Here is a 20,559-nt window from a genome sequence, read left to right as displayed (position 1 = left end):
GAAATTACGTCCAATCCATTTTCCACTATTTTATGCACTTGCAAATTCCAGTGAACTTCGTAACCTCTGCACCCCTAGCTATAGATAATAAACCCAAAATATCTTTATTAAAAGCACACACAAATTTCCTTAACTGTCTGAAGTAACACAAACATTTTTTTGACATTTGCCTTCTGATGAGAAGCTGTATTTTACCTGTGGAATTACACTTGATTCATTCAAAGGTGCAGCCAAAGGTATCAGCTCTTTCATTGTCATTTTCAGCAAATCTGTTTTGCTCTTCTTGGGTTCTGAAGCTAACAAAGCCTACAGACAGTCAAAAAAAAAAATCAGCTGTTCTTAGCCATTTTTCTTTACCACCAGTTCTGCTCCACATTCCTGTATTTATCATATTATAGCCTAGCTTCTGATCATATACAAGGACTAAAGAAAAATTTGCAAAAAGTAAGTTTCAGTTCTAATTCTTAGTTTTGTTCAAAGCCTCTTAGCATGCCATGTTTCAGTATGAAAACTTCACTAATGCACTACCCATGTGCCTAAGAAAAATCTGCTTGCATGTAACCGCTAATAATTTATCACACCCAAAAAAATCATAGTATTTATTACAGTGAAAGTATCTGCCATGTAATAGATACTTACATTTTCTAGTATGGATTTTTTTTTAGTTTAATAACATACATATTAGATTACACAGGCTGGCCAAAGAATGAATCCTGGTTTGCGAAACAGGATAAAAAAGGCAGCACATTTTTAAAAGGAGGGAAGAGATACATCCATCTCCAAATAGTACTTCAAAGAGTAGGACATCCAGCTGAGATGAAAACACTCCTTTAAAATTCAGGACTGGAGTTAAAACAGTCTTTCTCCATCTAGTAGCTCTTGTTGAATTTGTCCAACTTAGTACAAATGGACAATCATAAATCACTTATTTCTAATAAAAAATTATTATGCATTTGTGTTTTGGGTCCCAGAGTCTGTTCAGCATCAGTTCAAATGATATTTAATAGTACTTTACATCATACAAGAACAATCAAATGGATCAACTGCAAGCCAAATGAAGTATAGATATTAGGCAGAAACCCAGAAGTAGTCATCGTCAGTTTATCATTATCTCCAACAATGGGAGAAACAGAAGGATAGGGAAAAAAGTATTAGTGAAGTATGAAATAAAAGAGAATGAACTGGAGACTAAAATTTCATACCCTAAAAATGTTAAAGCCGTAATATTTTCCCACCATTTCCTCATCCACTAATAGGAGCTGCACCTTTGTACTATTAGATAATAATATTTCTTTTTTAAATAGGTCATATAAAATGTTCGTAACCTAAAAAGTACACATTATCATTAAAACAGATGTGTTTTAGTAAAACAAGAATAAATGTCACAGGAAGTAGATAGCAAAGAGACCACACTGAGCCTCAATTTCATGCATTAATAAAATAACCTTGTTACAGTACTGTTAGGCTATGCATTACAACTTGTATATTTATTATTTAAATGCAACATGCTATTTAAGGCTTAATCCATTTTATTGAGGGCTACGGGCACATTCAGTAGTTGAACCCTATCACCTCTTTTTACAATAAAGTTACAATTTGAAAATAGATTATTTCAGGATAACCCAAATGTTCATTTCAAACCTTCTCATTGATGTACTAGAGTAACTTCGTACTCTTCCAGAGCTGTCAAAATAGAAGCATCTGACTTTTTTATCCAAACAGCTATGGCACAGCACAAGCTTTGCCATGTGGACCCAGTAATGTAGGCCAACTGCAGGCTATACACGTTTTCTGCAAAGGGGTACCATTGGGTCCACGTAGTCCTTACATTAAACAGCGTAAATTTTACATGAACAATTGATTCAAACATGTTTGTTTTTTCACATTCTCAGGATTAATGCTAGCTAATGCCCAGGGGATTCAAACTCTGTGGCGTGAATGGGGAAACCAGAAGACATGAAATCACCAAATTCATTTTGCAGACAACTTACAGACATAAAACGGAAAGGTCTTTAACTGCTGAAATTCAAAAAGAAAAATGTCTTTAAAACCAATGCCCTACTTCTGATCTCTGCTGCCTAGCACACACATACCTAGCAAAGCCAGGAGCAGGCTGTGACTGACATAAGAGAGGTCAGACAGAAGCAGGCTGCCTCAACCTTCTCAGGGCAAACTCGGAGTGAAAAACAAGCAAGATGAATTATTCTGGCAGGAGGAACTTGCTCCCAGCAGTCCCTCAGATTCTTGGAATGTGCTTGAAACTAAACTTCAGCAAGCGGAGAAAGTTACAAATCATGTAGTTAATCTTGGACTCCCATCTTAGAAAACTGGTTGAAAATTAAAACAATGCAGATTAACTTAGGAGAAAGCAATCATGGCCACTTTAAGGAGCAAAGGAATGGAAACAGGTGAAGTGTAACCTGCAGGACCAACTCTGCAGTGACTGAACCCACAAGAATCAGATGAGCTGCATACTACTGCAAGGCACTCAGCAGGAGGTGGTGCTTTGAGCAGAGACAAAACACTGCCCACAAGCTGATCAGCCATCAGTTCTGAACTTGGCAGAAGCTAGAGGGTGGAATGTGTGGAGCTGATGATAACATGGGGAGCGGGAAGACTGCAGGAGCATGGCCCCACACTCACGGGTATGTCTTCAGTAACCTACTCATTCATCGCACTCAAGACTGTCAGTCCACGCCAGTCAGCGTGACCGTTACTTGATTCCGCATTATTACTGTTGAGTGGACTACCCAAATTCTTTGTGGTATTTTCTGGGCCACCATTTTACAATTCTACAATGGTCTGCTCAGATTTTACCACCCTCCCACTTCACATGGAAACAGCACAGTTATACAGTTAACAGAGTCTCACTTAACCTGTGAATTAAATTATGGATTTGCTAGGATTATTACAGTGGTCACACAGAGCCTAAGATCAGTCTTTTTAAGCACTATTTAAATCTACCTCAAGCATCAATAGAACTGCAGTGCTAAACAGCATCAAACATGGTTTAATTACATGCGGCTTCTTGGCTGCACAAAGGCAATCAAGGCCTGTATAAAAAAAAGTAACACTTTCACTAAAAGGGGTTGACATAAGAAAAACAAATATGTAAGTGTATTCACCAGAAAGGACATGAAAAAAATAAAATTAAATCGATTGTAATTACATTAGTTGGTACCTGTATGTAGAATGGAATTCCTGCACTACGTCTGGTTGCACATAGTGTAGATGAAGGATCACAAGATTTGATTTCTTCTAACACATAGCTTAGCCACTGCTCCGGCATCTTGCGCAGAGTCTCGCTGTCACATCTACATGAAACAAATACATAAGAAAACACGAAACAAATACATAAAAAACTAGGACAGTCTCAAAGAAGGTCATTTAGTGACCCTACAGAAATATTTCTTATTATATGTGAACATCTCCAAGCATATAAAGATTTTGCTAAGAAACAGGACAGAAATTAGAAAAGGAATTGTATGTTTTTCCAATATTGGCACAAATTGTATTAACCCTAATTATTAAATGCCACTAGGAAAAGATATCTCACTGAACAGAAACCAGGATTCTGTGCTTCAGCACTGCAACTGTTCATTTCTGCCAGGAACTTTGTTCTGGAGAAGAAAACAAAGACATACACACATCAGTTACTGTGTAGGAAGTGACAGTCACAAATTCACATCTTTGTTGTCACACACAGTAGCTGATGCGTGACCCTTACATTAGCTAGCATATACAATTAAGTTTATAACCATACAAAAACCAAAACTGAAGCCCCTCACAATAAATACCTATTATATAAATACCCCTGCAAACCTCAGAGCAGCAGAAGGAATGACATACAAGACATACTGCTCTTTCCAAAATACTGTTAGTCAAACTTCTGGTAAAGCTCCTAAATTGCTCTCCTATCACCAAACACTCCCCCCTCTGCAGGTAAAAATCTCAGCATTGCCCGAAAGCAAAGGACTTCCAAGGACAAGGAGAACTGAATTCTACTTCAATTGCTGGTGCTGATCAGTTCAATGCAATTCATACTCAGGGTGCAAGACCAGTCCATTAGTCTTATGTCAATGTTCCAAAAGGATCATTTATTGTTACAAAAATTTCTATTAATGGGACACTGTTTCTAAAACCTGTCATACTGGTTTGACATGTGATTCAGAGTAGAAAAAAAGAATTAATCACTGTGGGCAATAAAATTGCAATTAGCTCAATCATGCAGGACTTGTCTTACCTAAAAATATAAACTATAATTAAATCCATTATTAAGTAGTGACACCTTACAGTAAGACTACAATCAAGTTTTCTGCGTAAGTGACTGAAAGAATTTAAAAGAAAAGCTAAAAGGTAGGAGGTACTGATGTGAAAACCAAAATCTAATGGAAGATCTAAATCTACTCTTTCCTTCTTTACCTTCCTCTTATTAAAGCAAGAATTTAGGTAGGCTAAAAATGTGATACTCAACAACAAATGAAGTTTTAATCTGTAGTTAAACCCTCCTTCCCTCTTTTACAAAATAAACAGAAAATCAGTTACAGAATATAGGTCACAGGAAGTGCAAGACAGGTCTGCAGAAGACACAGCACACTTCTCACTCTTCAGTAATTCCCCTACAATTTCTACCACAGGTTTCCTACACAGCTGCCAGGCCTTCTACCCATTTTTTAAGGGCAGCATCTCTTCAACACAGTGGCCAGCACACAAACCATCCATCCAGAATGCAAGAGAAACATGGCTTCGCAAAGGGTATGTCACCTCACACCACAGCATAAAAGAAAGGCACTTCCTGGCCCATGCCTGTGATGGAAGCAATCAAAACAATCTGCAAACTAACAGTGAGTTCTCTTTTCTTTGACTTTCTCTTTCTGTTGCTGATAATTAGCTTCCCCTGCTTACTTTCAGGACATGTTCCTTCGCTCACTTGTGGGTACACAAGGAGGATGCAATTTTAGGGTTGAGACCACGCAAAACTTCTCATGGATCTCCTCCATGGGTCCCTGCAGCTAAACTCCACTTTGCAGTTCTCTTCATCCAATGCGTCAATGCATACTGCAAAAGCTACTACTTCCAAACGTGTCTGCAGCTGGTCTTAACCTCCCTAGCTAAGCAGAATTTAAATGTCTTAGTTTAGTCATGCAAAGAACAGTGCTCATCTCTCTTCAGTATGTTATCTTAGCATTGAACCAGACATCCCATGAGGTGTTTGCATTTGCTGTGGTGCAGAAGAACACAAAAGTAAAGCATTAAGGAAATATCTAAAAGTTGCTACACAGCATACTGAATATTTTATTCTTAAGTACACTGAAGGTTTTTTTCCCCTTTCAGTAGTAATACAGAAATGTACTGAAACCCAGTAAACCTCAGACTCCCTTAAAACTGTATTGCTTTGATCTCGCCACAAGTAATTCTACCTAGTTCAGTCACCCACCAAAGCACTTTTTTTTTTTTTTAAAAAAAAAAAAAAAGGTGAAGGAGTTATTGCATTAAAGTTAGAAACACTAGAGACTATTGACTTTGCAATGGAGATGACTACTCCCTTAAATCTGGCAGCTCCATCTCCTTATGGTCTGGCAAGAAGAATATTGTCTTAAGAAACAGGTGGCCCTACATTTTAAGAATAATGAAGCTTTACAATGTAAAAAATGGTGGTCTGAAGCTCAAATGTCATTTTTGAGAATGAAATAGTAATTATTTTCACCAGATCAAGCAAATAGTATTGATAATTAAAATATAAATACAGCAACTTGATACACAAATTACATAAGATGAAGTACAGTAAATGTTATTCCACAAACTTCTGTCTGTCCATCTGCCAGTTACAATTTCATACATGCCCAGAACCCTTTCTGTGGTCAGTATCAACGACTACAAAAAGCCTAGCCATCCAAAGTTAAAGCTAAACCCTTCACCCTAACTCATATGGCTGTATTCGCTCCTGTCCAAAATTAATGGCGTGTTAAGAACGAAAGACTGATCTTGGGGCTTTGGCCTTCCTGGATATCAGTGGTTTGTGGCATCAATTTCACATGACCAGAAGCATTTTTTCACATGAGTATATCCAGAATTCAGTGTTTCCAATTGCTGTAATCAGTCCCTATCTGGGGAAAAAGGGGTTTTCTTTCACCATTTCCCCTCTCTCAATAGACCTGTAGTACTACTACTCCTTTTCACGTAAGTAATGTGATTCCTATTTTTTATAAAGTTAAGTCTCCATACTGCCCCAGCACTTCTCAGACAAATAAGGAGACAAGAAACTATAGCCTCAGAAACACATTACTATTCAAGGCACAAGTCAAGCTAGAAAATGTCTACTTTTAAGTACAACTCCTCTGAAACTATTAAGTCCTTTCACTTGCAGCCTTCGTTTCACAGCATCTGCTCTAAATGAAGCAACATCTTCCAAATTGTATAGGTGCATTGAGAAAGGTACTGTTTTGAGGTTTCCTTAGCAGTAAAGCAGAGCAGAGCAAACCTTGAGTGGCCTCAACATTTCAGAGAGACAACAGTATTACCCCTATCTCTCTCTTCCACCAAGCAGGAAAAGAAATGAGGGGAAATATGAACAGTTAAAATTATCAACATGTCTTCACACTGAGCAGTGCCTTAACATTGTATCTTTTATTTCATTATATAGTGTACTTCTTCCCCACCTTACAAGCACCACAATACATAAAAACAGGTTTTTCCTGCTAATTTATTTCTCTCCATTTTAGACTTTCCTTCACATCTGTGATTAAACTTTTGCTGAAAAGTTAGTGACAATTCTAGCACATTTCACTAGAAAGTCCATTAACGATGTTTACATTTTACAAGTCTTCCTAACAGACCACAGAGGCCTGAGAAGGCAAAGCATTACAGTCACTTCAGAGCAACAAAATGAGTCAGAAGCAGCATTTACTGCAAAGGGTCCTGCCAAGAATCCTGGTTCCCCAACAGAAGAAAGATCAGACACTGACTAGGTACGGATGAATGATTTCCACTGGTACTGGACTAAACATCTATAAAATCAAAGCAGGGTTTTTCTTTACCATTACAGTTTTCCAGAAAACTGTAATGGATATGGTCCTAACGTGTTGCATATACATAAAATTGTGTTCACCAAGTTTAATTTACGCTCCAAATTCAACATTTAAAAGTGCTCAAAATACATTCTTCCTAAATAACACCACTGCACTGCATGACATAACTCTTCCCAAACCTTCCCCTTGCGTTCTGCAACTCTGAGGCAAAGCACTAGTGCCATAACCATGCAACACCATGATTCTGAGATTTCTGGAAATGTTTATGTTCTCCACTTGGTCTCTCAGAAAAGCTCCACTAAATAAAAGCAAAACAGGCAAACGACCATTTGGAACAAAGAAATTGTTTGGGTATTTGTAAGGTTTACAGGATACTCGAGTTTAAGACCAATGCTGCCCAGAGGCTTCCAGGTACTTTCTCTAAACCAGCACATTATCAGACCAAAGGGGCATTTGTAATTTCTCAGGGCCTATGAAAAGAAAATATTTTTTTAAAAAAAACATTACTTAGTTCATTGATATGAACATCTCTTGTAACTAACTGTATGGTTATGCCTGCAGCTGCAGACAATATTAAGCAGGCACAACAAAGTAAGCATTACACCCCCAGAAGGAGTATGAACGGGGAAAAGGAAGAATGGTAACTTGCCTGCTTAATAGCACACTCAGCAATTTATATCCAAATGTCAAGACAGAGATCAAATTTCACCAGGTTCATAAGAAATCTCCATGGAAGAAAGATTTTTCTTTCACCACTAACTCAGACAGTTCTGAATACCATTGCTCTGTCTCGAAAGAAGCCTACCCTTGGTTCTTATAAAGACTGGTATTTAAGAGCTGTACAGCTAAAAGCGAGATCAGATGGTAAATATTCCAGTATACAGTTTATAGGCAAACATTTTCTTAAAAAGAGAAGGATGTTCAACTGGAGTCATTCATAAAAGCATGGGAAAGGGATTTGGCACAGCCTTGGTGACAGATTTTTTTACTGGGTCTTAGAGAAAGATTGCGTTAAAGTGGCAAGGATGCTTTTGTAGGTCTTGAGTTCAATTCTGTTCAACAAAGTATTGTCTTTAGGCTGTTATACATTATTATAAGCTGCCCCAGATACAGCTGTAATAATATATTATTATTACAGCTGGTAATCTCCTCTGGTATTTGTGGATGCAGCAGTAAATTAACATAGATTCTGGTACACATATTTCAAGACTGTCTGTGAGACTAGCAGTTATGGAGAGTGCTAGGCCAGTTTGGATTTACCTGCAGAACGGAGCCCTTCAGCTGCAGCCAGATAAATGGAAAAACTACGGGACACTCAGACCTGCAGCACGACTGCATTTGCTGAGAGACTCAACTGGCCCATTTTGCATAAGAGTCCCAAGACACTCCTCTTACCCCAGGAGTACCAGACCAAAGAGTCATTGGGTATTCTGTTATCAGTCTCCTTCCTCCTTCATTTTAAATACAAATATTAGCATTGAGACCCGTACTTCCTGGCAAATACCTTCTTTCATTGAAACAAATCTATTTCCACAGAGCTGCTCTCTTGTTCTTGTAAACTGGCTTTTTGCAAAGGAATACTTGCAACACCTTCACTTTAAATATGCATCATCAAAAAACTGTTTTGGAGAACTGTTAATTCAGAAGAGGAAAATTACTTAAACTCAAGTGCACTTTTTTTCTCTCTAAATGATACATACATACTTCCTAATTTTTTTAATAACTTCCAGAAAAGCAGAGTTCTCTTAAGCTTGGCTCTTCATTTGTAAAATGAATATAAAGATGCTCTTAAGTAGGTTGTGCTCCATTAAATACAATAGCAGAAAAAGGGAGAGGGAACAAACATATGAGGAACTTCTCTGAAGTCTGGGTAGATTTTTTTGCCTCAGCTTTTAAAAGAAATTTAAAAACTGAAAATCAAAGAAAAACAGCTTGTCTGCCATGTAGAAGGTCCACTATAAGCTGACAGAATGTTTTATATGTTTACCAGTATTTCACGCTTTTTAGTTTGCCTTTCCTACGAAGTTTTTTCTAGATAGTCCTACATATTGACTGAGATCAGATTAGTGGGGCTGTACCTGTCTGGATCACCTCCGTTCTCCTCTCAAAAAGGTGGATGGAAATAAAAGATCTTCTGACTTTTTTTGGGGGGTGGGGGAGGTTTTGTTTTTTAAACAGTATTACTCTGCTGGCCAGACTCTTCAATCTGATGGGAGGAATAAACCTTTTGAAACTAAAGTAGATCATACAACTCAACCATGGAATTTTCAATTTTTTTTTTACATCAACACATTTATTTTCACACCCAAAGTACTCAGGGATAATATCCTTCAATATTTAGCAATTGTTTCTATACATTCTATACTGTTAACAGCTTATTTTATTTTGAATACTGTATTAATTTAATGAACATTCAAAGAAATGCTGCTGACATTAAAATATACTAGCTATTGGCACAACATTTTTTAACTTGTCACTGTTTGTCTCAAAAGAGCACCAGTGCCTTAACTTGTCAATACTTTGTTATCTGCCTTTGAAAAAAACCCAGTTTCACATACAAAACTAAGTTTAGATAACAATACAGAAAGTCTGAAGTTATGATGTCAGAGGTCTGCAAGAGAAGCACTGAAAAGAATGAAGGATTTTGCTGCTGGAGTAGGGGTTACTTTTTTTTTTTTTTTTAATTAAAACCCCCCAGTATTACAAGTGCAACATCAAATTCAGGAGACTAAATGAAAGTGCATAGTGTGCTAAAGCATCTATAAATAGCTGCCATAAGTATGCAGCAGACAGCAGAATAATGTTTTGTACTTGACTTGGAAAAAATCAAAAGTATAAAATGACTGCTCTGTAGTCCATTCAAATTAGATCACTAACTGAAGTGACAATATAACCACTTCTCTAGAAAGTTGCCTAGATAAGTGAGATCACTTCAACTCCTATCCATGATAGTATGTTTCCAGTCATTCATCTTGGCAAGCTTTTTCTCACTCACTGCAGGAGCTGCTCTGCCGATACAGCACTGGAAACAGAAAAGATCTAGCCCAGCAGGGAACTTAAAAAGCCAGCATAAAGGGTGCCACTGGGCGATCATCTGATCAATCACCTTAAAACGTCCTGAACCAAGTTTTCATAATACAGAAAAAGAATACAACATTTACACAAATGTATATAACTTATATAGACAAGCAAAAGTCTTTTTCCTTTTAAAGTAAATAATCAAGTTTAAAGTAAGGTCATGCAAGCTCCCAACAAACTACTCAAGGCAATTTAAAATGCCTCAGATTGCCAGCACATAAAAGGAAATAACGTACCTTCTACAGATACACCACCAACAGAATCGTGGCTTTATAGCTTAGCATCTCACTGGCATACAGAATGAAGGTTGCAACGTGCCGAGTACCAATTTCTGTAGCAGTGCTGGTACCTACCCCACCAACATCCCATACCAGAGACCAGCCCCTCAGGTCTGCTAGGAAAATTGTCTGAGGGGACACTCAGTAAACCTAGTTAGGCAGCTGGTCTGTACTTAGAGCATCAAAAGTGTTTCCATCACCAGATTTATTTTTACTTTAAGAAAACGCAGCATCGCTACCGCCACCACCACAAACAAAACTAACCCCTCTTCCTTCCTCCACAACCCCCAAAATAAACAAGAAACAGACCAGTGCCTCAGACAGGCCCACACGGAGCAAAAGGGGAACACTTGGTTACTTAACCTGGCATTGGTGTGAAAATACATGTACTTCAAATTGAAAATTGGACTGGTCTTTCAAGAAACCATATTAAAAAAAACAAACACCAAAAGCCACAAAGTCAGTAGATGTTTTGATTTGTCTTATTAAAAACTGGGTAAGATATAATTACTATATATCACAAAGAAACATTAACAACACTTTAAATAGGTAACTAAGCATGTAATGGAAATTCTAATGCTCTGGCCCAGACCTCAGGATAATTCTGCTCATTTAATTATTCTAGGAAAGTATAAACTTATAAGAGGAAAGAAAAAAAAATCAAAAAGATTGCATATCACATCTTGTGATGTACTGCCAGGTAGTATTCCAAATGTCAGAATACACAACTCTGTGACAAGTAATGAAAGTTTCCAGGAAAACATCCTGGCTGAAACAAAAAGTCTGGCATTCATTCTCATGAAACGCCAGAGAACAGGGGGGTGGAGGGAAGAATTCTACACTCCTACTTTGCCCAAGCACTTTTAAGAGCTGTTCAGTAAACTAATACACCAGAAATGGAGAAAAATGCAGCAAGCATTAAATGTCTATATCGTCTTTTGATGCCCAAGCACCATCTCTAACCATAAAGTGTTACAGTCCAAGGCACAGATGTCATGTAACTAATGTCATAATCACGCCTACACCAAACTAGAAATAAAATGCACAGGAAATCAAGGATCTGCTTGTACAGCCAGTTTCAGGATCAGTGCCACAGTTTGGTAAAAGTATTATATTAAAAACACAGTAAGTTGCCCATCTTCTCTACCTGGAAAGCATTTCCGTAAGTTGCACAAAGCCAGCGTATGCCAATTCAAATGCACCCCTGTGCCTTGATTGTAGCAGATGGTGTTTAAAGTAATCCCCAATATTTTTAACCTAAAAAAAAAAAAAAAAGAGAAAAAGAAAAAAGCTATTTGAAATTATATGTAGACAATTAATTTATATATGCAAGATACTTCTGCTACTAAAAGCAGCAATCCTACTCCTGGCTGGAAAGGCCACTGGCAAAAGCAAAAAGCAACTAGAAGTACTATCTTTAAAAAACCCCCGAACACATTTACCTTAAGGATAACAAATAATACACTCTACTTTTCGAACTAAAAGGATAGGGCTATGTTTTTGTTTTTTTTTTTAAAGAAAAAAAAATAATAAAAGGACATAAAATTAGCTATTTGTCTAAGAGGAACGCACATCTTAAGAGAAGAAAGGGACAACTCTGATTTTCAGAGGAAACAAACTTAATCCTTCCTGTTTGCCTTCACTCTTACCTAAAAACCCAAGGAAAGTATCTACTAAATCATATCAGCAGAAACAAACACCTACAGAATTATTTGAGAAAGATTAAAAAAAATAAAAATCAAACTTCAAAAATAGTCCCATAGAAAAACAAACCTACTTTAGCTATTTTAATAACTGCCTTTGATTACTAGAAACAAATATAAATATGAATAATTTTTTTAAAAAGTTGTATTTATGTAGTGCTGAAAGCTACATTTGTCTCAAAGTTAAATGCTATGAGTTTTTTAATATATATTAAATATATATATAAAAAACTTTCACTAATAGTTACTTTCTAGACTTCAACCAGGATACTAAGTTTTTAAAGCTGTTTGGAAGTTTAGAATTCCACACAGTATCATTCTACAGAAAGATACATTTTTTTTTTCTCTAATTCACATCAACTTTCAAGGTCTACACCAAACTTCCAATATAGTTTGCTTAAAACACATAGCACATAGTTAGTTCATGCAAAATGTTCTTCAGGACTATTTCCTAACAGTTCTTCAGCAAAATGTTCTTCAAAGCTTTCATATAAAACCAAGGATAAAATCATGTCAAGTTGCTTATAGAATTCTGCTTATTCTATTATTTATAAAATAAATAATAGTAATAGTCTGACAAGTAATTAAGATGTCAGAGAAGTTAATGTTGCATCTAACTATATGGTTTTCAACCCTACCATTAAGTAATTCATATTACCCAAGCAATGAGATTGCAATAATTGAAAAGAAAAGGAGCCAGTCTACCACTTACTTCCTGCAGCTAAAACCCAACTAATGTGAAACAAACAGTAACTGGAGATATTTGAGCTAAAACAGTTATTTCTCTGCGTGGGTTTTTAAGATACCTACACTGTTTCAGGTTTTTTAGCCCAAAAGCAGGAGTAAGTGTCCTTTTTTCAGCTCGAACTGACCCACAGACAGACCAGCTCTCCAGGTGTGTAAACAAAACCAAACCAAGAAAACCATACACATGCAAATCAAATTACTATCTTGTTCCACCACCACCCTTCTGTTTTTAGAATCATTCATATGGAGATTTTTTTTGGGGGGTCACTTAACTTTCAATTTTACTATTTATATTTCTGAGTTTTTTGCAACAGTCACGTTGACTAGAACCTTACTTCAAACTGAACTGTGATATATCCATAAGCTACAGTTTGAAGAAAAAGCACTGCCATAACTCAGTTCTCGTAAATGACATAGGTCTGATCCTGAGGCAAGTGCATAAGCATAGATTCTTATCTAACAGCATCACGCCACCCATGTCCATCCAGCTTCCCTGTGTCATAAAAAACAGCACTTCAAATATCAGGATGGAGAATAAGTCAAGGAATTCACATTTTCTACAACATCACAAAGATCCACAGCAACTGTAAAAAAAGGCGATCCAACTAACTTTGCTTGCACAGGAAAGAACACCGTTGTTCAAGCTAAAATATTCAAATACGGAGTAGGGAGCAAATATCTTGAATACATTTGATAATCTTGGTCAAAAACCTAGAGTACAACAGGTTAGTCTTAGTAACGCAACACCCAACAATTTATAGGGCCATGCTTGCTGCCAAGGTCAAGAATCTCAGTATTCAATACACAAAAATCTGTACAAAAGGTTCTGAAAGTGCTCTGAGAAAGTGTCGGTACATTTATGCCTCCGTATCTCATTTTCCTGGCAATAAGATGCCACCAAAGTAAGGTCCCACATTCTAGAGAGTATTGTTCCAAACCATAAGGAGAAGATGGCTTTAAACCCACAAAGGACTGCAAAAGCACCTGTTAGAAACAACTAGTAGCCAGTGAACTATTGCCAACGTTACTGAACTCCAGAGGAGATAGACTGATTACATTAAGAACCAGGGAAAGGTGTTTTTTTGGTGGGTTTGGGGGTTTTCTTTGTTTTAAATTCTTCCTTGAATAGAACAAAGTCCAAAGCAGCAAGGGGAGCCACACTTTTGCACTGATGGCACAGATAAGCAACAAGTACTGAGGGCTGTCAGGACTTTAAAGTCTTCTGCGTACTTCAAAGCTCCACCACAAGGGCTCAGATCAGCTCTCTCCAAGTGTCCGGTTAACACAAGCAGAACCCCTGGCATCAGGACAGTACCAAGTCTTCTACTGCCTGTTTCTTTTCACTTTAGTACACAGTTCTGGCAAGCTAATCTCCCAAAATTGTCTTCAGACTTCACAGGTGAGACAAAAAGGAGTTTGAGGAAGAGTTACAAGTTACTCCAGGCTTGGAGTACTGTCTTACGATTTGCAGGTCATATGACAAAATTGAAACAATCTTCATTAGGTATCATGTTGTTGATTACATGGTGGTTACTAGGACATGACACTGATTGTATTGATTGTCTTAACAGGCAAAGCTCTTGGCCTGCCACCTCTGGACTTTAAGGGTCAGATGGAGAACGAAAGATAGGAAGTGCCTAGTATATCTGGAAGAATATTCAAATATATATTCTATGTGTATTTTTAAAGGCAAAGCAGTCATTGCAAACGGCTTAGGCTTTGAAGACTGACAATTCAAATACAGTATTCTAAGGCTCCTCAATACATGCATCTCTAAAGCAAGGAGATGAAGATGTGTACAATGGCATTCGAATGCCATGGAGACCCAATCTCTTACTCAAAAAACAAGGAAAGTGCAAATCTGATATTGTCCCAACTTCCTAGTAACAAAAAAAGCTCCAAACCAAAACAAAAATCAAACAAGACATGCCTCTCTGTAAACTTCTCCTATATAGGTACATATCACAACAGACAGCATTTAGAGCTACAAAAAGAAATGAGAATTAGTGCCACAAGAAGCTGCCTACCACCACACTGCCTACCAGGAAGCACAGTTCTGTTGTGTCGTTTCTTACTGTGGACAGAAAGACAGTGTCTTTTCGTTTGGATGCTCAACTAAAAAGGAGGGCAAAAAAAAAATCAAAAGACTACGCACAAATTCAACACTCAGTATCGTTCTTTTGTGTGAATGAATTGCAATATTAACACTGATCCAGTAAGATACAATTTAACAGTTACTGACCTAGACACCAATCAGGTACCAAACAAGGAAGGCTTTGCAACAGGATGACAGAATGGCCAAATGGTGCTACCAGATTTTTCTCAACTATTACATAGCCCTGACTTGAGGCAGTATGATCAAGATTTCTCTCAAGTTTTCTCCCTCTGTATTCTTAAATCTTTTTTAATACTTACAGAATAAAAGAAAAGAACGGACAACTTTAAGGGAAAGCTCTACACGCATAAGATAACAAAATCCAATTCTCTTATTCAACAACACTGAAAAATGTTTAATAAAAGTCTGAAGCCACAGCAGTTCTGGTATTGATGCTTTAGTTCATTTATGATCAAATCCCCCGCCGCCTCTTTCTCTGTTTTGTTTTTTTTTTAACAACAGATTAAGTCAGTTACAAAAAATGCAGAGAAAATGCCCACGCTTTTTCCTATAATATTTGTTACACATTCAGTCAAATTGGATTTCCTTGTGTACTCCCCCGCAATCCTGAGGAAAATTAGGATTTCAAACTGATTTCTTATCAATTAGCATCCTTCAAATTAGAATGCAGACATTCTGTTTTACAGGAAGACATCAGAAGTATGAAGAACTTAATGAGACATCTATAGGAAAAGAAGGTATGTTGCTTAACAACATAGTGTTTCTGAAAGGGCAGCTACTAATGTCTGCTTTCTAAATAAAGACAGAGATGCTACAGCTCGAGCTCACTCATTCTAAAATACCAATTCATTTTTCACTCGGAGCAGATTAAGGAACATAATGGTGGAAACACATATCTGTTCTCTCATCTACCCTCCAGACCTCTGCAACAATACAAGCACAGCTGTTAACCAGATGAAAATGTGAAGGCTAGAGACAATGCAATAATAAAGATATTAACAGTATTTCCATGGTACCACAACATTAGATAACATAAGAAATAAGATCTGCAGTACATTATACTATGATTTATTTTAAGATGGAAAGTTCTAACACCTTAGGAAAAACTAAATCAGTATTTTCTGTTGGAAAAAGATTAAAAAGTAGTATGTCTTGCATACTTCAACATTCCACGTAGAGATTGGTTGTGTTGAAGCCATATGGAAATGAAAAGGTCATCAATTAAGAACAGAAATTTAATAAACACAAAATATTTCCCAAATAAATGCCTGCGGTAACCTAATTTCTTGTAAACACTGCATTCAACATCCTACAGGAGACCCAGATGGCTTATTAACATTTCTGATCTCTTAAATCAAAAAAATTGGAGGAAAAAGCAAGTCACATTACATACAAATTATTCATAATTCAGCCTCCTGCGGACGACAAGAGTACAACTAGTCAGCATGTTTGTTCAACTTTCAGAATTATTGATCATGAAGTTCAGTTAATGAAGAGTTTCAAGCCAAATTCCAACATTTCGAGTTCAAAATGAAACAAACCACACTTAGAAGAGGAAGTCAGTACAGAGGACTTTTAGCAACTCTTTTAATGCCTAATATATACCGAGAGACACAGAGGGCAAGGGAGGAAGGCAGGCAGGCATTGGTACCCCTAAACACAGCATATATCTTATAAATAACCAAATACAATTAGAATTAAGATTCCTTGAGTTTGTTAGCTATGTAATAATTTCTGTTACTACTACAGTTATGCCTTCCAAATACCACCTTATCAAAAAGTAGACTGTTAACCAAGTATTAAAAAAAAAAAAAAAAGAAAACTGTAAGAACATGGCAATAAATAAAACCACACCAAACTTTTCCTATACAGAAAGTACATTTAAGAAAAAAGTTTTCTGAAAATTGCCTTTCGCCTGCCCACCACCCCAAAACAAAGTAAAGGTTTTATAATAATTACATCCCTACCTGTTCTACAGTAATCAACCCATCTGAAGGTTCAGAAGTAGCCTGTGAAGGCAGAAGTTTACACAGTGTCCCTAAGAGCAGAGATACTTCCTTCATGCTTCTCCAGCAACATACAAGAACCATTTGAGCTGTGACGTCACACGTTTGCCTTTCTTCACCTTAAAAATAAAAATCAACAAATGTAATAGTATAACTCAAGGTTCTCAGATGTAGACTTGTAATTTAAACTTCATTTAGCTTGATCTTCTTACAAAACACAATTAACTACGAAAAAAATGTCTAGACTAGCTAACCCAAAAGATAACTTGGTTTTGCTGACCCTAATTGCTTCCACTCCTGAACATTCCACTTGGGAAAGGCACCAATATACCACTTCACAAGGAAACTGCTATTTTTAAAGAGTAGAAGAGGTCTTCTGGTCACAGTTGCTATTCACCTGCACGCTGAACTACACAAACACAAAACTATGCAAACTTTAGAGCCAGGCTCCAACAAACTCCACGTCAATCACCAACCCATCCTCACTGGAGGTGACCGGAGTTTTAAGCCAGGAGCCCGCACAGGAAGAGGCCTGGCAACGGCCTCCCGTGTCTAACGCAACAGCCCCACCTGGCGGCCACGGGGCCACCAGAACAGAGCGGCAGACCCGCCCTCATGAAACAAACCCTCCGGCCCAACCAGAACGATTTTAAACATAGGAAAAAAAACAGGTAAGGAAAAAAAGTTCAAATATTTAAGACTTGAAAAGCTTGGAAAAAACTATTAAATTTAAAGATTTACAGATATTCTATTAATTTCTTCTGACATACACTAAATACACTGACGTTTACAATTTCTTTATCACTGTAAGGCTCGATTTCATAGCTGTTATTCATTGAAGTAGACAAATACTAACATTTTACTACTGGAATCTTTCAAACAGAAGCTTCTGCTTATGTAATTTCATGCAACAAGTTTTACTGCATTAACGTATTCCCCCCACTAGCCTTGTGTACACTGGAGAGGGAAATCACACCAACACCTTTCAACAAGAAATCAAAAGCACTGCGCGACAGAAAAGGTGTTAAAGATTACCTGGCCAGGGCAGTTAAGGCAACAGAGACTAGGCCAGTATCAAACCAACTCATTTTCACTTGTGCTCTAAGAGAGATTAACCACAATCTTCCAGAAACACGGTGAATAGTCTTTAAAACCATGCCCATGAATGAGCTTCTGACAGATTTATTGAAGAAATGAAACATTATACAGTGCAACTAAGTTCCAATTTTGATCACCCACTTAAAATGCCTGCTGTATAAAGAATATCTTGATTTAATTACTAATACAGCATTGGATTTACCTCTTATTTCTGTGGAAATATTTTCCATTGGCCTGCAGTCAGCCAGCTTTTCAGACTGTACTTTGCAGTGGTCTTTCAAAATTTTTGCTTGCATAAAATAATCATTCGTGTCCTGTGGTTGTATCTCATGCAGAATCATCTGCAGACGACCTGCACTTTCTACACATTAAACAAGAGGAATATTTAAGATAATTTTGTTTTTCACTTCCAGCTCTTTATACAAATGTAATTCCTTTTGGGTATCTAAGTACAAAAGAAAGCTATTAGCACTAAAAAAAATAAATATGAAACTATGGTGATTACAAGGATTAAGGAAGAAAGAAAACTGGACTTAGTAGTCATCTGTTTTGAAAGCGATGCAACATAATCTGCAATTTTATTTTATTTTTAGTGCAGAAATCAAGACAACCTCTATCAGAAGTTAAGAGTGGCTTAAGATTATGACACAGAATGAGAAATTGAAAGGGAGGGGTGCTAGCTCTAGTTCTGAATTGCTGTAAGACAAACAGAACTTCAGAAGGTTCAGATTTTAACAGAATTCTTTTGGGGTTTTGTTGGTTTACCTGAATCACTATCCATTGGAATAAGACCCTCTGGTGATGAGCTCTGCACCACTGGTGATACTACAGCAGAAAGTCTGTATGACATCAGAATGAGCCTGGCCACCATTTCCTTCCATTCAGCTACCAACGCCAAGTTACTTTAAAAAAAACACAAAACCAAACAACAAAATCACAAACAAAAAGCAATACAACATGAATTAAAAATAACTTTACATTTAAAAGAAAGAACAGACATTACAAACAATTCCTCAACACTATTTATGAAAACTATAAAAAGGGTACAGTTTTAGAAGTCCTAAGACTTTTTATACTCATATATATATATAGAGTTTAATACACACAAAGGAAGTATCCAACAGCTGGCTAAACAGTGCAACAGCCAGTAAGAGTTCTGAGACACACAGATACTGGATTTCATTACAAATACTACAGTGTATTTTTGTGCTCTCCTGAGTAGCTTTTCCACTGTGCTTAAATACAGAGTTACAACTTACTATTCAGCAGTATGTTTTACTTACTTAAAAGGCAATTGCTGCAAAGCTCCAGTTATACAGTGCACTCTGCCATACATTGGGAATGATGCTGCTGCTTGAAGCAGAGACTTCCTAGCTCGGAATATTTCTTCTTCAACATTTGCCAACAAAAGCTTGATCACTAAAATTTTTAAAAATACAGATTTACATTACATATACGTATACTGTATCTTCTAGGAAACAAGTCTGTGTTAAAGAAACAGGAATAAAGGCTGTTTACACAACAACTCAATAGAAAATACACAGTAATTTTGTTGCACTCTTTACACTTCTGTCATTTAAATAAAAGTTATTGATTTTGTGTTACGTAAACTCCAGCAATACTTGGTATAGCCAATTTAGTCTGTCCAAATCGAAACAGTAGATGTGAAAAGCACAGCCCAGATCCTATACTCAGGGACAATTCCACAGCTCATCAAGTCAAAAGTAGTCACCTGCCATATACTGAAAGTCAAACTTCACCCTTAGAGCCAGGTTAACAGAACCAACAGTTCAGCACAATATTAAAGATAGGAAGTTTACTGTTAAGTATTTGAATCTTACATTAGCCACTAAAGAACCTGCTATTTTTCAAAGATACATGTGCCTATTTTTTTTATATTTATACCACGTGGCATCTCAAGGTCAGAATCAGAATGAATCGCAGACTCAGATAATGAACTACAGATAACCAACAACAGGAAATGATCTGTGACAATGAGACATGAGGTTACCCATGCATTTGCTTCATTTAGGGCAACCACTACTATGCCTCAAAATCATGATTTCACTGCATATGAAGAGTATTAATAGGCACCTGTAGAGAAGACAATAATGGCACAAAAAAGTATACAATAGTGAGTCTACTAAAAATTACATCCAATGCTTTATTACAAATAATGAATTTAAATATTTTAGTTTTATTGCAAGTTACAAAAGGTGGAGGAAGTCTGTTTAACAAATTTGCCAAATCTGCCATCTCTAAAGCCTCTCACCTTTCATCCAGAGGCACTAAACCAAAGAAAAATATTCCACATGTGAACAAAGCCTAATTACCGCAGAAACATTTGTGTAGGACTGCAAACCACTCAGAAAAATGGTTCCAAGTGAACAGAGCTCCAAGGGGCAGCACTGCAAACATCAAGTACTGGAACACGACACATACCAACTATGGCTGCCTTCACTCTGGGTGAGCAAGCTCTTAAGAGGAAGCAGAGGTACCCTTCCT

At 37.0% G+C, this 20,559-nt stretch overlaps 1 protein-coding gene across 3 annotated transcripts in view; it reads right to left on the bottom strand.

Moving 5' to 3' along the window:
- The window catches only part of THADA (THADA armadillo repeat containing), a 162,807-nt gene that overhangs the window by 126,774 nt on the left and 15,474 nt on the right, over nt 1-20,559 (bottom strand). For all 3 annotated transcript variants that reach the window (XM_080408573.1, XM_080408574.1, XM_080408575.1), the window contains exons 18-24: nt 19,338-19,473; nt 18,820-18,956; nt 18,257-18,415; nt 16,918-17,075; nt 11,532-11,641; nt 3,182-3,314; nt 196-306 (exon numbers count right to left, since the gene is read on the bottom strand). In XM_080408573.1, coding sequence (XP_080264699.1) covers nt 196-306; nt 3,182-3,314; nt 11,532-11,641; nt 16,918-17,075; nt 18,257-18,415; nt 18,820-18,956; nt 19,338-19,473 — 944 coding nt within the window. The remainder of the gene's footprint in view (nt 1-195; nt 307-3,181; nt 3,315-11,531; nt 11,642-16,917; nt 17,076-18,256; nt 18,416-18,819; nt 18,957-19,337; nt 19,474-20,559) is intronic.

This window comes from Falco punctatus (assembly GCF_963210335.1).
Source record: "Falco punctatus genome assembly, chromosome: 12".
Classification (NCBI taxonomy): Eukaryota; Metazoa; Chordata; class Aves; order Falconiformes; family Falconidae; genus Falco; species Falco punctatus.
This window is presented reverse-complemented; position numbering and strand designations above follow the sequence as displayed.